The 13,723-nt window shown below is 42.0% G+C and overlaps 1 protein-coding gene across 4 annotated transcripts in view; it reads right to left on the reverse strand.

Moving 5' to 3' along the window:
• Positions 1-2,101: 2,101 nt before the first annotated feature.
• The window catches only part of rab28 (RAB28, member RAS oncogene family), a 41,485-nt gene continuing 29,863 nt past the window's right edge, over positions 2,102-13,723 (reverse strand). For 2 of the 4 annotated variants that reach the window (XM_080746148.1, XM_080746147.1), the window contains 3 exons: positions 9,632-9,735; positions 9,246-9,323; positions 2,102-5,370 (listed from right to left, as the gene is read on the reverse strand). In XM_080746148.1, coding sequence (XP_080602274.1) covers positions 5,278-5,370; positions 9,246-9,323; positions 9,632-9,735 — 275 coding nt within the window. In that variant the 3' untranslated portion in view covers positions 2,102-5,277. Of the gene's footprint in view, positions 5,371-6,090; positions 6,269-9,245; positions 9,324-9,631; positions 9,736-13,723 lie in introns of those variants that run through there. The other 2 variants (XM_080746149.1, XM_080746150.1) reach the window with 2 other exon arrangements.

Genomic DNA, 13,723 nt, shown 5'->3' on the forward strand with positions numbered 1-13,723 from the left:
TCTTTCAAAACCGCCATAAAATAGCACAGTCTGCAATTTGTAACTGGTCCCTGTAAAGTCTAAGCTAAACACCAGAAATGCCCTGCCCCACACACACTGTTTACTGTACATATTATACGTTGTTATTGCTTTCTATTGTCTTGTATATTATTGTCTTTAAATGTCTCTACGAATTGAATAGACCACAAGCCCCTTTGGGCTTTTTGTGTTATCCTTTTATCACCATTTGCAACACTGTACTAATTGTAAACTGTTCATAAAGTATGCAATCAATCAAATTTCAAATGGCTCCATCATACAGCCTAGAGCGTGTAAAGCCCCTATCAGAGTCGGTACCGCTGTGAAGAGCTATCCACCGCGGTGTAGTCTTTTTGAGTCATAAAACTACAACGTTACGTCATTCCTCGTGGTGAAGAGCTTTCCACCGCGAGTCCCGACACATCTTTCTGATTTTACTTTCAGACAGATAGGCTCTTCACCCCGTTCACTGATTGGTCGATCTAGACCAGTCAGTCACGGTGAATAGGACTTCACCGTGACTGACTATGATGGCCTTCACTTATTTTCTGACTTGAGGTGGAAAGCTTTCCACCTAAAATTTGCGGTGGATAGCTCTTCACCCTGGACTCTGATAGAGGCTTAACTCGGAAGCTCTGAAAATGATCCGGGAGTAAAGCGGATGTGAAGCCTCCTCTGCACTTCCAATTCATCTTTAAGATCTTTAAGAAAACTAAAATAAAAAATAGAGTTGTGCAAATGTGTCCTAATGCTAATATAAATCAAATATAAATATAAATAAAATGTAAAGACATTTTAAATATACTACTACTTCCAGCTATAGCATTGACAGATTGAATAGTTGTCTGGCACGCGAGAATAGGTTGCAAATAACACTGTCCAATGTTGCCAGATTTTGTAAGAGAAACAAGCGGTCATAAAAAAGCCCCAAAGAAGCGACTAGGTAGAATGATCAGATCACACACAGGGGGGTCCCCAGCAGAATGAGTAAATAGCATCTAAATTATTTGACCACCATATATACATCGACTATTTGAAAATAGCTGATCTGCAAGCTCACGTGCCGCGATGGGGGTCCTTGTCATGAAAAGGTTTGAGAACACCGAGAGCCATGCCCGCAAACTAATCCAAGGTCAGTGACCTACAGTATAGACTTAAGCTTGTTTTAGCTAACACACAATATGGGCAAACACACGTCAAACAGCACCTTATTGTGTAATATTCATTGTCTTATAAAGATAGTGTATTTGTTCCATTTTCTTTGTGGCATAAACCATTCTTAATCCCTATAAATCCAGGGGTTGGATTCGGTGACGCTGACTCAGCAAAAAGGTCAAACTTGAGACTAAGACCCTCTTACAGTTATGTGGAAATGACAAAAGGCGGAACTATTTAAGTGATTAATTAATACAGCTTACAACCATTTATAAAGGCATTTGTATCATCTGTCCGGAGTGGATTTAGTAGCCTTTTTCAATGAAGATTTACTGAACAAAAGCCAGGTGGGTCATTAGCTTTTAGAGACTTAAGTTAGGCTGTAGAGGGGATCTTTGGTGTGGTCATGTTTCAGTTCTGATGCTTAGATTTCAACACATGGATCCTTCAGCTGCAGTATCTTCATAGGCTGCAGGCCCGGTTCCATCTTCCTCCATTCTCTTGAGGCCCAGAGGGCATGTTCCTTTGGTTTGTATTATCAGCCTGAGGTGAAAAATGGCCTTGAAACCTAGGCCCAAGCACAGTTATGCTTTTAACTTTGGACGACGCCAGAACGAACAATGGCTGAGTTATGAGCGTGTCCACACGCATTCGTATTTTGGTAAAACAATACTCCTAAAACCAAATTTATTATATAATGCGATCCTAATGCATCAGATAATTTATAATCTCTCAAGAACAGATGTAGAGGGCACTGCTTTCCCCTTTTTTCTGACGATGGGTTCCCAGATTGGCACATTTATAACAGTCCACAGCTACACACGTTACAATATTAACTCCACATTATTTCTCAAGTCACATGTTTTATTTACAAATAGATCTGTGCTGATCAAAAACCACCATTTTTAATTGTACGTTCTTGTCTATATTTTGTTGACATGACCAGAGGTCATAAGTTGTACTCTGACAGTATTCTGTTCCGTGTGAATAAAAATGTTATTCTGTCGTTAATTCTTCAACATGGTGTTCCTCATAATCATCGGTGACTCCAAAACATGTTATAATGACAGAACCCTCAAGATCTTCCATAAAATTCAGATCTAATTTACTGTACAAATACATATTTTACACATAAGGCGGATAGCATGTCATTTTCAACTATGCCACCATGTATAGTTAGTTTGTATTTCAGGACAGGTTTACACCTTATTTTACAATGACCTTAATCCACTGTATTAACCAGCAAATATATATAGAAAGGTATTTTTAAAGCACAATAATACAAGCAGAAACAGTAATTGTATCAGAGCTTCAACACAATTGATTAAGTAGTTTTACACTTATCTCAGTCAGTTCATAATATTCAGATAAATACATTGGAATCAGGCCACTATAAAGTAAGGTACAGTACTATGGTACCAGTATTGACATCCGCTGTACACAATTGGTCCAAAGAAAATCTACAATAGATAGATTAAAACAAACTATAATTGTGTATGTTTGACAATTCTTCCCCACATATTTAGACAATGTAGAAGTGGAGATCCTATGAAACACTGTCTTATTGTACCATATGTTCTTGAAAACGTCTGTTCTAGAATGGACAGCTGAATAAGGCTGTATAAAAGACCACTACTTACAGTATCATGCCTTGGCATATTTTTCATCCACTCAAGTTCACATTCAAGTTTCTCTTTTGGTGACATACATCTATTTTTTCAAGACCTACACAGCATTTTGATTTAAAATGTGTCCTCAGCGATAAGGACTTCACTCACACATAACAAATAACAGGGGAAAATACACATAAAACATACATAATATGTATTAAGTTCAGATATGAGGAATGTTGTCAATAATAATAATTGTAGGACAATGAGATACACCATTATATAATATGATATTACAGACAGTATATAATTACTGCATATTTTGGACAACAAACAGAAGAAAAAAGCATCCAGAGAAACCATAAGTTAAAGATGTCTTCCTCTCTGGTTCAAAACCAAATGTCAAATTATTTAATAGAACGGGAAATCAAAACATGTCTATGCAACATAACACTACCCAGTATACAGACAATACAGCACTACTGAAGTAAGCCGCAAATTGGCAAATAAAAATCAGATATCCATTTCTGGCAGCTAAAATGTTAAAATGCGTAGTATTTCCCTTCTATAAAACAAGGGAGCACAATAATACTTTATACTTTAAAGTCACCATTTGACATCCAGCACATATCAAAACAGGCTGACCAAGGGACGTTTGTTTGGTGAATGGTTTTCAGTGGTTACAAAGCATATGCGATCATACAGGTGGAGTGGCAACAAAGAGAGACATTGACATGTCTTTGTCTAGAAGAAATGATAGACAATTGTGCACCAAAATCAGTATGCAATCAGCCCAGTACGATATAGTACAGTATATTGTCTGTGTAACGTTGACCTTTTGGCCTGATGGTGGTGCTAGAGGAAAGGTCACAAGGTTACGCAAATGGGTAGGGTTCATCCTCCAAAAAGCATGAATATGATAAATTCAGAATGAAAGGGTGACGCTAGAGGCAGCTGTTGTACTGGGTTGGATGGACGGATAGACAGACCGAACTTGCCATTGTCAGAGCCTCTTTCATAGCGGGGCTAATGTCAAATTGCTATGCAGCTGTAGACTCAAAATGGTGGCATGTCTTCTGTAACCACTGGTAACCACTTTATAAACATTCCATGACAGGGACCTACAGGACTTGGACATACTGTGACAGAGATCTCACCATCTTATGAGAGAGCCCCTGGTCCCACTTCTCCACATTTCGTTTGCTCCAAGGTAGAGATTCACCCTTCAGTTTGAAGGAACAGTGAGAGGCTGGATTTGGTAGGCATGGACATCTGTGTCACCTTATACTGTATAGTACATCCAAACATTGAACCGTAGATACGCCAACAACGATGGCAAAATACATTAAATGCAAAATAATTTCTCTGACTGCTGTGACACATCTCCCACATTGGGGTAAAACCAACATTCAAATGGTCTTTCACAAGAATACATTGCAACAGTTAACAAACATAGAAAATGGGACAATTTGACGTTTTGGTGTTTTCAAATTGTGCAATAACTACATGGTGAAAGTGGTGTGTAAGTTGGAAAAGATCAAGGCTTAGTTTCAGTACACCATCCCTGCTAAATGTCCTAACCATCAGTCTGAGCCCATGCCAATCCAAACCACAGCTGGTCCTACAAACAAATACACAGAACATAGCAGGAGCTCATTCTGCAGAATTTGTTTCATTGAATACTGTCTTAAGTTTAAACATAACATTATCTGACAGCTCTGTGTGTGTGTGTGTGTGTGTGTGTGTGTGTGTGTGTGTGTGTGTGTGTGTGTGTGTGTGTGTGTGTGTGTGTGTGTGTGTACTTGTATTACTATACTTGTGAATGCCAAATGTCCCCACAAGTATAGCAGAATTGGAGAAATAGATATTGTGAGGACCATTTTCCTGGTGCGGACAAGAACATTTTTATTTTTTCTATGGATAAAAAATATCTTTGGGGGGCGCCCGCTGGCCTACTGGTCCAGGAGCATACCACTTAGGCATTGCCACATAGGCATGGATGTCTGGCGGCGGCGCCAGTTCGATTCCCGATCCGGACGACCTTTGATGCGTGTCACTCCCCACATTTCCTGTCAGTCTACTGTCCTATCAATAAAGGCATAAAAGCCCAAAAAACTAATCTTTAAAAAGTATCTTTGGAGTGAGGCTTACTATTAGGAATTAGGAAAATGTAGAGGTTAGGTTTGGGGGTTACGGTTAGAATTGTGCCTGATTTATACTTAGTTGAGCATCAGTGACATGACATCATGCACCAAAAATATCAAGCTTGCAGGTCAGCCATCCAGCTTTAGGTTTAAAAATGGCACAAAAAAAACTTCAATGGCAAAAGTGTTGATGTCCTCAAAGTATAGTAATTGAAAAGTATGTTTGTGTGTGTGTGTGTGTGTGTGTGTGTGTGTGTGTGTGTGTGTGTGTGTGTGTGTGTGTAGGGAACCAGAGGTGAGGGGATGTGAAATGACAGGAGTGAAGGAGCATGGGGAGGAGCGATAAAGTGTCACTGCACCGCACACATGGAACTGCGTGGGGGGTTGACCGTCCTGGCCACAGTCTCCTGGCTGTAGTTCACAATGTCTGCCTTCACCACACGCTGGAAACACACACAAAGATCACACCGAATTAATATGATGCCACTACGATCAGACGAAGAACAGCCTAGTCCAAATGGTGATCAGTAATGTTATCAAGAGCACAAGTGCCTTAAAGTAATGTCATTCACAGCAGACTGTGTTGTTGTCTTTACGCTCTAAGCCAAGGTTGTGCAATGTGGGGTCTATATTTATATTTGGCCCTCCTTGGGTCCCCATGAGCCTCGATATGGCAACCTACTATCCAGATGTTACATTTTAGGGATAAATCAGTGTACTACAATTGTTCTCAGTAGCATTCTTGCTGGTACCAAAAATAGCCAATCTACAAGCTCACAACGCATCGCATCCATTGCGCGTTGAGCTTGTAGATCAGCTAATTTCGATAAATGACATGCGTACGAAGGGCTTAAAACACAGCTAATTTAAATAAATTACATGTGTACGAAGGGCTTAAAACTTTACACAACCTCTGTCACTGTCGCCCCATCACTCACATAACGGGTCTGCCAATGGCCCTCAAAGACTAAATGATGGGGCACTGCTGGTCTGTCTAATCAAGAACTAGATAAAGGTCAAAGAGAGGACACTGCGTTAAGCTCAGAGAGGTCCAACACTTACTTAATGGATCACACTTAATTCAACCAAGTCTTGCAAGAGGTTTATATATAAAGGTGTTGGCTCATTTTGCTGCCATTTCTAGTCTATTTACTACAACTAGATTCAGGAATGAAATTAACAGACTAACAGATATATCGGAATATATCTGTGTAACTATGTTCTACACGGACATACTTTTGAAAACTATTGCACAGAGCATATTTTGCTTTTCTGAGCGTTATCTTGTCTAATGGGGCCTTCATCCTGTGGGTAGTCCACCAGCTCTGCCTTCACAATCCTCTGAGAGCACAAATGGAAAGATGGAGGGAAAAGAGGAAAACAGTGATATGAAATCTAGACAGAAACAAAGGTAGACAATAACAGAACAAACGAAAGTGTTAATGAACTCAGAGAGAGTAAAAATGGACCCGTAAGGGTGCAGAGACCATAGAAAAGTTGATGGAAGGGAGAGGAAAGGATAATTATGAGAAAATAAGAATACATAGAGGAAATGAAATATATATATATATGGTATTAGTATTACTATTTTATAGGTCACATATACCATGAATAAAGAAAAGTTTGATCAAAAGCATAAACAAATTATGTATAATCACTTAACTTGCACGCACGCACGCACGCACGCACGCACACACACACACACACACACACACACACACACACACACACACACACACACACACACACACACACACACACACACACACACACACACACACACACACACACACACACACACACACACACACACACACACACACACACACACACACACACAGTATATATACAGTATATATACAGTATATACCGTATGCGATAATGGAATCCGTAGGACACAGAGTTGAATAAATTAGAAGGCGCGGGTTGTGATTGGCTGGAGCGGAGGTGGGGGGGCTGTGTTCACTTGGACTGCACAGGTGAATGTTAACCTGGTGAAATGCTAACCTGCCGACGGCGGTGAGTAGCTAACCTGCCGACGCTGGTGAATGTTAACATCTATGCCTAAACCTAACCCAAACCCTAATCTAATCATAACCTCAGTAACCCTGAAACTGGTGAGTTGCTAACCTGCTGACGCTGGTGACCCGAAAATACTGTATATATATTATCTTACATTTTATACAGTAGTAGTGTAAAGAAGTTTTTCATTAAACAATACAAACCAGTCAGAAACATTTGGGGCAAATCTCAGGTCACCTGGCAGGGTATACCAAAGTGTAATAGCTAACATTAACTCTCCATTTCAAAGACTAAAGCAAACCAGTGGAGGACAGACCACAGGGCAGAAAGCCAGGCCCTGGTTGGCTGCCTGATTAACGAGCTGCCGAAGCCTGGTGTCGAGGCCACTGAGTGATCCGCCGCCCCGCTATCTGATCCAACAGACAGAGGACCATGATGGAGCGGGCTCCTAGGCAGATATGATCTCGTCAGGGGTCAAGACCCTCATGTTCAGCTCTCTAAACCTGACAACTGATAATCAGGCTTCGCTTCCACTCCACACACAAACACTTCTCTGACCAGAGTCAGAGCTGTGACCATCTCAGAATCAGATCCTCATCTCCATGAAACTGTCAGTATGTCATTGCTGCACATCAACAGTGACAGAGCCAAGGAATGCTGACTCATGACTGGACAATGGACATGTTAATCCGACGTCTTAAGGTCAATTCAACGGTGCCACAAACCGTCCTATTGCACAAAATGTGAGGTCCTGCTGTCCATGTTTCAGTATGCACACCACTCGCATCATAATGAATCAAAATGTTCTTGCAACTATGTCAAGTAAAATAACTGGGGGCGCCTGGTGGCCTAGTGGAACAGGCGTATACCATATAGGCATTGCCATTTCGGCATCAATGCCTGTCGGCGTCGCCGGTTCGATTCCCGATCCGGGCAAACTTTGCCGCATGTCACTCCCTGACTCTCCCCCATTTCCTGTCAGTCTACTGTCCTATCCAATAAAGGCAAAAAGCCCCAAAACAAATCTTTAAAAAAAAGAGTAAAATAACTGTTTGCATTTTGTGCTTTGCGAACAAAGTGATTGGACTGGTCTGGATCTTGACTGGCAGGTTGGGTCCGGTCACTCATCCAGTTTGATTAGCATGGATTAAAGCACTTGGCTTTATGGAGAGAGGAGGCAAGGAGGACAAGGAGACAAACCTCTCCACTGGTCAATGGTCACTCACTGTCAAAAGCAGCAAGGAGTTGGGTGATGGGAGAGGGGTGGGGGAGTCTTGAGAATGTGTCCAGTCTCTCCCTATAGTCCTCTCCCTTCTCTGGGGGGTCCTGACCTTTCCCTGGCTCCCTGGGCTCATCAGGCGGTGCCCAGCCAGCATGGCTCCAACTGGTCATATCAGAGCCAGGATTAATGTGGCTGGGGGAAGTGACCCTATAAATCCCATGCTGCCACCACGGGGCAGCTTGGCCTGGGTGGCAAGCAGAGACGCCCTTCGCCGCAGCTCACATCAGCGGGAGATAAACGTTAATAAATCAGACGGCGAAATCCTGACCTGCTCACCTTCGGATGGTCTACCCCTGACCCCTGGGCTTCACGCACTAACATGGTCAATGTGGGTCTATTTACAGATGGGCACCGTCAGTGGCAGGTAAGCCGTCACAGGAGTCAGACATAACAAGCCATGTTTACATAACAGAAGGTCCTTTACAGTGTGTGGTGACCTCCACTGACCCGGCTGGCACACTCCCTCTGACCTCCCTTACATTTAGACCTTCATGTATCATGTTGGAGGCTCAGTAGGAAGCTAACATTCGCATGCACGGGTCAAAGTGCCTGATGTATTCCAAAGCGTGCCCGTCATTGTCGAAATTTTAAAATATCATGGAGGCCTGTCATGGATTGTTTGGAGGGTTGTTAGTTACCATTCACGAAAATGGATATGCCTCAAAAGAAAAATATTTCTCTTAGTGTTTCTTGATGCATGGTATTTGCCTTCCAGTTGTAGTATAATACAAATAAAAAAATCATTATTATTATCAGGGAAGAAGTATCCATAACATAACAGCAGTGTTTCCTTTCAGTTACGAGGAGACTTCATCCAACATGTAGCTCAAATAACTCTGGTAACCACTTTCTAAACCTACCTCTGTCATAACATCTTAAATAGACTTGAAATAAACAAAACCAATTTCAACCAGTTGTGGTGCAATTGGACAAACTGCTGCATATGGCTGCTTCAAAAATTGGTGGGAGTGAGAAAGAGAAAGAGAAAGAGAGCTCGAAACCATTATGTCTCACCTGGGACTGTTCAATCTCTGCTTTGTTGAGCTTCACACCCAAAATCTCAGCAGCCAATCGCTGGAAACAAAGAAACACCTGAGGCAAAAAGAAGCAGGGACAGAGTGGATAAATCGGATGAGAATGATGCTGAGTTATAGGATCAGATTTCTATCATAGGCATTGTCATTACACTTATCAATAATCAAACACTAACTCAAATGTTTTAGTTACTTTGGGAACTATGCTGAGAAGGAAGGAAACCTTCATACACACAGCCTGAGCTGTGTGTATGTTGTACAACAATCACCAACCAAAAGCAAAACAACTCAAGAGAACGCAAAGTGATAACGGGGAACATTTTGTGTTCCTTTTTGCTGAAACACTTCAAATCAGCCAATACTCACCGAATCCCCAGTCTTTGCGGAGACAAACTGACTAATGAGGCCATTCTCTTGACAGAAGCGCTGGTGTTTGTCAGACTTCACGGTTCTCATGTGTTCCAGGTCGACTGTGGATAAAACAGAGCACGGCACGTCAGGGAACGACACACACACAGGATTCATTTTTGTTTAAAGAGCATTATAGACAGGGCCGACTGCCACCTATCTGGATCGAAAAAAACACAAAAGATAACGGATGACGTCCGTCCCCCTCCAGGGGATTGAAGAGATGATCAATTCAACGCCTCCGTTCCCACCTCTACAGCAGCGCTAAAGCTTAATGTGACACATTCCACAGCGTAAGCCTCAGACCTGTACAGTTCTACCCTGGAGCCATCTAGCCCTTACCTCTACCTGACCTGACACAAACAAACCGCCCAGCTGTGGAGAGGTAGTTAAAACACAATGCATAGATGACCAAAGACTTCAGGCCACATCAAGTGTCACGGTGCTCGCTGGAGAAAAGCCACCTGACATATTAGTGTCATATTGGCATATTGGAGCAGGCCTGCGAGGGGAACACATGGGCCAAGTGAACTGGGTCTGTCACGGCGGCGGTGATTTACTGCGCACGCACAATGACAGCGCCTTCCTTTCTAGCCATTGTGGACGCGTCCCGTGCATTCGACTCCCGTTCAGTGATACCAGGGCGCTTTGCGTCTCTCCTGCCTCAATGCGGGGTCATGCAGGGGTCGCTGGGGAAGGTCACCTGGGGGTCTTGCCGCTGAAAGCAATAGCCTCACTCTTTATTTTCGGGCTTTGTGCGACACAGCGGCCACGCCCGGTATCTGGTGCATACCGGCGTCTATGGGAGGAGGTGGTTGCTACTGTATGGTGTTGCCTTTCTCTCACCCCCACCAGTTTTACTCTTTGTGTGAGGTTTCATTCAAGCTGTCAGTGTTTTACCCCGTTCTCATGCCCCTTGGTGTGTGTGACTGTGTGTTTATGTGTCTACGTGTACATTTGAGTAAAGGAGAGGGAGAAATGGAGAGAAGCACAGAGAAAGATACAGCACTAGGGAAAAATGTAAACAGTGCACTGGTCTGGTATTATTAATAACTCTATAAGTCATATGACCCAGAAATGTGAAAGGCTAATCCGCTGAGAGCAGGGGGGAAAAAAAGAAAAAATATGTTTGGAAAGACTCATTTTTAGCCTAAAAAGAATATTACCGTCATCGTAAGTGACTTATAAACACAAACCTTTCTGGTCAAGGGCAGACACTTTTACATGTACTCAATGTCCACAGCAGACTGTCACGTCTCTGGCCGTACATAAACATAGCTGTCTAGGAGGCGTCAGCAGGTTATTAATTCCAGTCATTAAGAGCGGAGGTACCCAGCATGCTACTAGAAGTAAACAGTGCTAATCCTTTGGATCCTGCACACTTGGGAGGGGCGATCAATCATATGTCACACTCAGATTAGCCAACATTAACACGCAGGTCCGGGAGCAGACGAAGAATGGTAGGTTTACCATCAAGACTTGGTAGTAACCAAATCCATGAAATTGGATTACAGCAACTATGAACTGGTAACTGTCATCACCAATTAATATCTACATATTTCTATCTATAAACCATCTTTTATTATTTAATCTTGAATAACCAGGCAAGACAAATTAAGAATAGATTCTTATTTACTTCTGTCTAGGCCTTTTGGCGGAGAGGTGAAAAAAGGGTCTAAAAGAGATCCATCGACAGACAGGCAGACAGATATGGAAACTGTATCATTATTTCATGCTGCTGAAGTGGAATAATCTAATGATTAGAACTACAGAGATAAGAAATAATATGTAACAGATTGCATTTGATACCAAATATAACTTAATTGCTGTTTGGGCTGCACCACTGATTGCAAGCACAGATCTAAGTTGCATTAGGACTATGGAGCATTCAAACTACAAGAGGTTGCAATGTTTCTTTGGTAAGGCGACTACCACTAAATGCATAAAATATATAATATTCAAAATGAATAGCAAATTTGTATGATCTGTGAGAAGGAGAAATGCCATTTCCAAATGTTACTATTTAATGAAAATGCAGAGAAACATACCCTCGGTCAGGAGTTACTTGAAATAATAAAAAAAAAGTTACAGTATGTATCAAAAAGGTACATTTCTTCTGACAATTAGGAACAATTTTAGTGCTTCCTACAGGCATTAAAACATGAGCATATATTATCCCTCACAATAGTGTTTAGCAACATGTGGCATCTGTCTGTGTAAACTGAATATAAGGCCTAATCCCACAGTTTTAGAGGTTTGCTCCATTTTTCTCCCTAATGTACCCATTTTTACTTATCAGCTCCAAACCATCTTCACCCAGCGATCTGGTTTCCCTCCATTTCTGTCAAACTGTACATCAGCTTAACTACCCCAAGGAAGTAACTGCAAACACAAAATAAACTGTTTGGGCCTCCGAGCACATAGAGATAGCGGAAAGGATCATCACTCGTCAAGAACGATAGCCCTCCCTCTCTGGTCACTGTGGGTGTTTATTTAAAAGGCCTGCCTGTCACTGTGGTGGATTTCAAGAAAACAGTCAAGAGATTAATATCTGTGGGATACATCAAGAGTTTCACTGTAAATAGATGGTAAATTTGCTATAGCCTTGGCCTTTTAGATAATTGACAACAGAACAAAACGGGGAAAGAACACATATGGAACTTGAGGAAATTATAGTTGTTCTTCTCCGCAACTTAGCGTCTGTGGGGATGTCAACTTAGCACTTTGGTGGACAGAAACCTCTCAGTGGTAGATCTGATTACTTTGGCCCCTGCCAGGCTCTTTCCTGGAAAAAGAGAGTTGATGTAACTGACAAGTTAGTCAGCAGTAAGTACCGGTAATCTAGTAAGGTGAACTAGGGCTGGGCAGTGTATCAATAATATATAAATATCGTGATGATAGAGACTATATATTGTCTGGGATGGTATATATGGCACGTGTGGCCTTTTCCTGGTTTAATCACATAAGCCCTTAATAGCAAAAATAGCAGATCTACTAGCAAGCTTGTAGATCTTCTATTGTTTTATGTTTAATGTATATTGTATATTATAGTCACAATATGATATTATTGTCACAATATTGATATTGAGGTATTTGGTCAGCCTTACAGTGATTTGGCAGAGGCTTGTTATATTGAGCGATAATGCCGTGTTTGTTGGTAATGCCATTCATGTCTGATGTGCACCTTGGATAAATAATGTAATTCAAATTATTAATGAAGTGTATATATATGTCATTCAACTCAAGCTTTGAGTATGATACATCTCTGGCTCGAACAAGAGATATAACTAATCCATAAGTGCCCCAGGAGATCTGATGGCTCTGGAGACAACAGGCTAGATTCTCTGCTGTTGCTAACCAGGGATAGCGATCCTCAATAGTATGGCTTTATAAAAACATGCTGTGATAACATTGGGACCCAGTTACTGTTCCACGGGGTCCAGTTCACAGCCTGGGACCAGTGGAACACTTTATCGAGCTTGACGTAGCACAGCTAATTGCCGCCAGCCTCATTTAAACCAAACAGCAGTTGGTACATTGGGGATCATGTGCGATGAGGGTGGAATGTCTGGTTTGTGTGTGTGCATGTGGGTGGTGTTGGTGTTAGTGGGGCGGGGTCTGAGGGGTCATTCCCCACTAAAGTTACAGAGTTTAGCCTAATCAAGCCCAGGGGAGCACCTATCACTTCCAACATGACCTCATGCCTTCCAGAACCTAGGAGTGAGGCTCCCTCTCTTTCACCTCCGTGTCAACCAAACGCCAATTCCAACTCCAGGAACAATTTCACTGCGGTCGAGAATTATCATCCCACTATTTCCCAGAGTCATAATCATAGGGAATTGGCGTGTCAGCAATATGGAAACTTTTCATTTCATTTAGAATGCCCACTGTGACTGAAAATGGACCAACTTATTGATACAACATGCAAAAAGTGCAAGGAGAAAGTAATTCCAGATTTGCATCCTTGTCTGGTCATAGCCCCACTTCTCAGACCTCTAGGTAAGCACTAACCTGTTTACACACACAATGCATTTCATGTGTACTGTAGAT

Source organism: Nannobrachium achirus (assembly GCF_963921795.1).
Source record: "Nannobrachium achirus genome assembly, chromosome: 17".
Lineage (NCBI taxonomy): Eukaryota > Metazoa > Chordata > Actinopteri > Myctophiformes > Myctophidae > Nannobrachium > Nannobrachium achirus.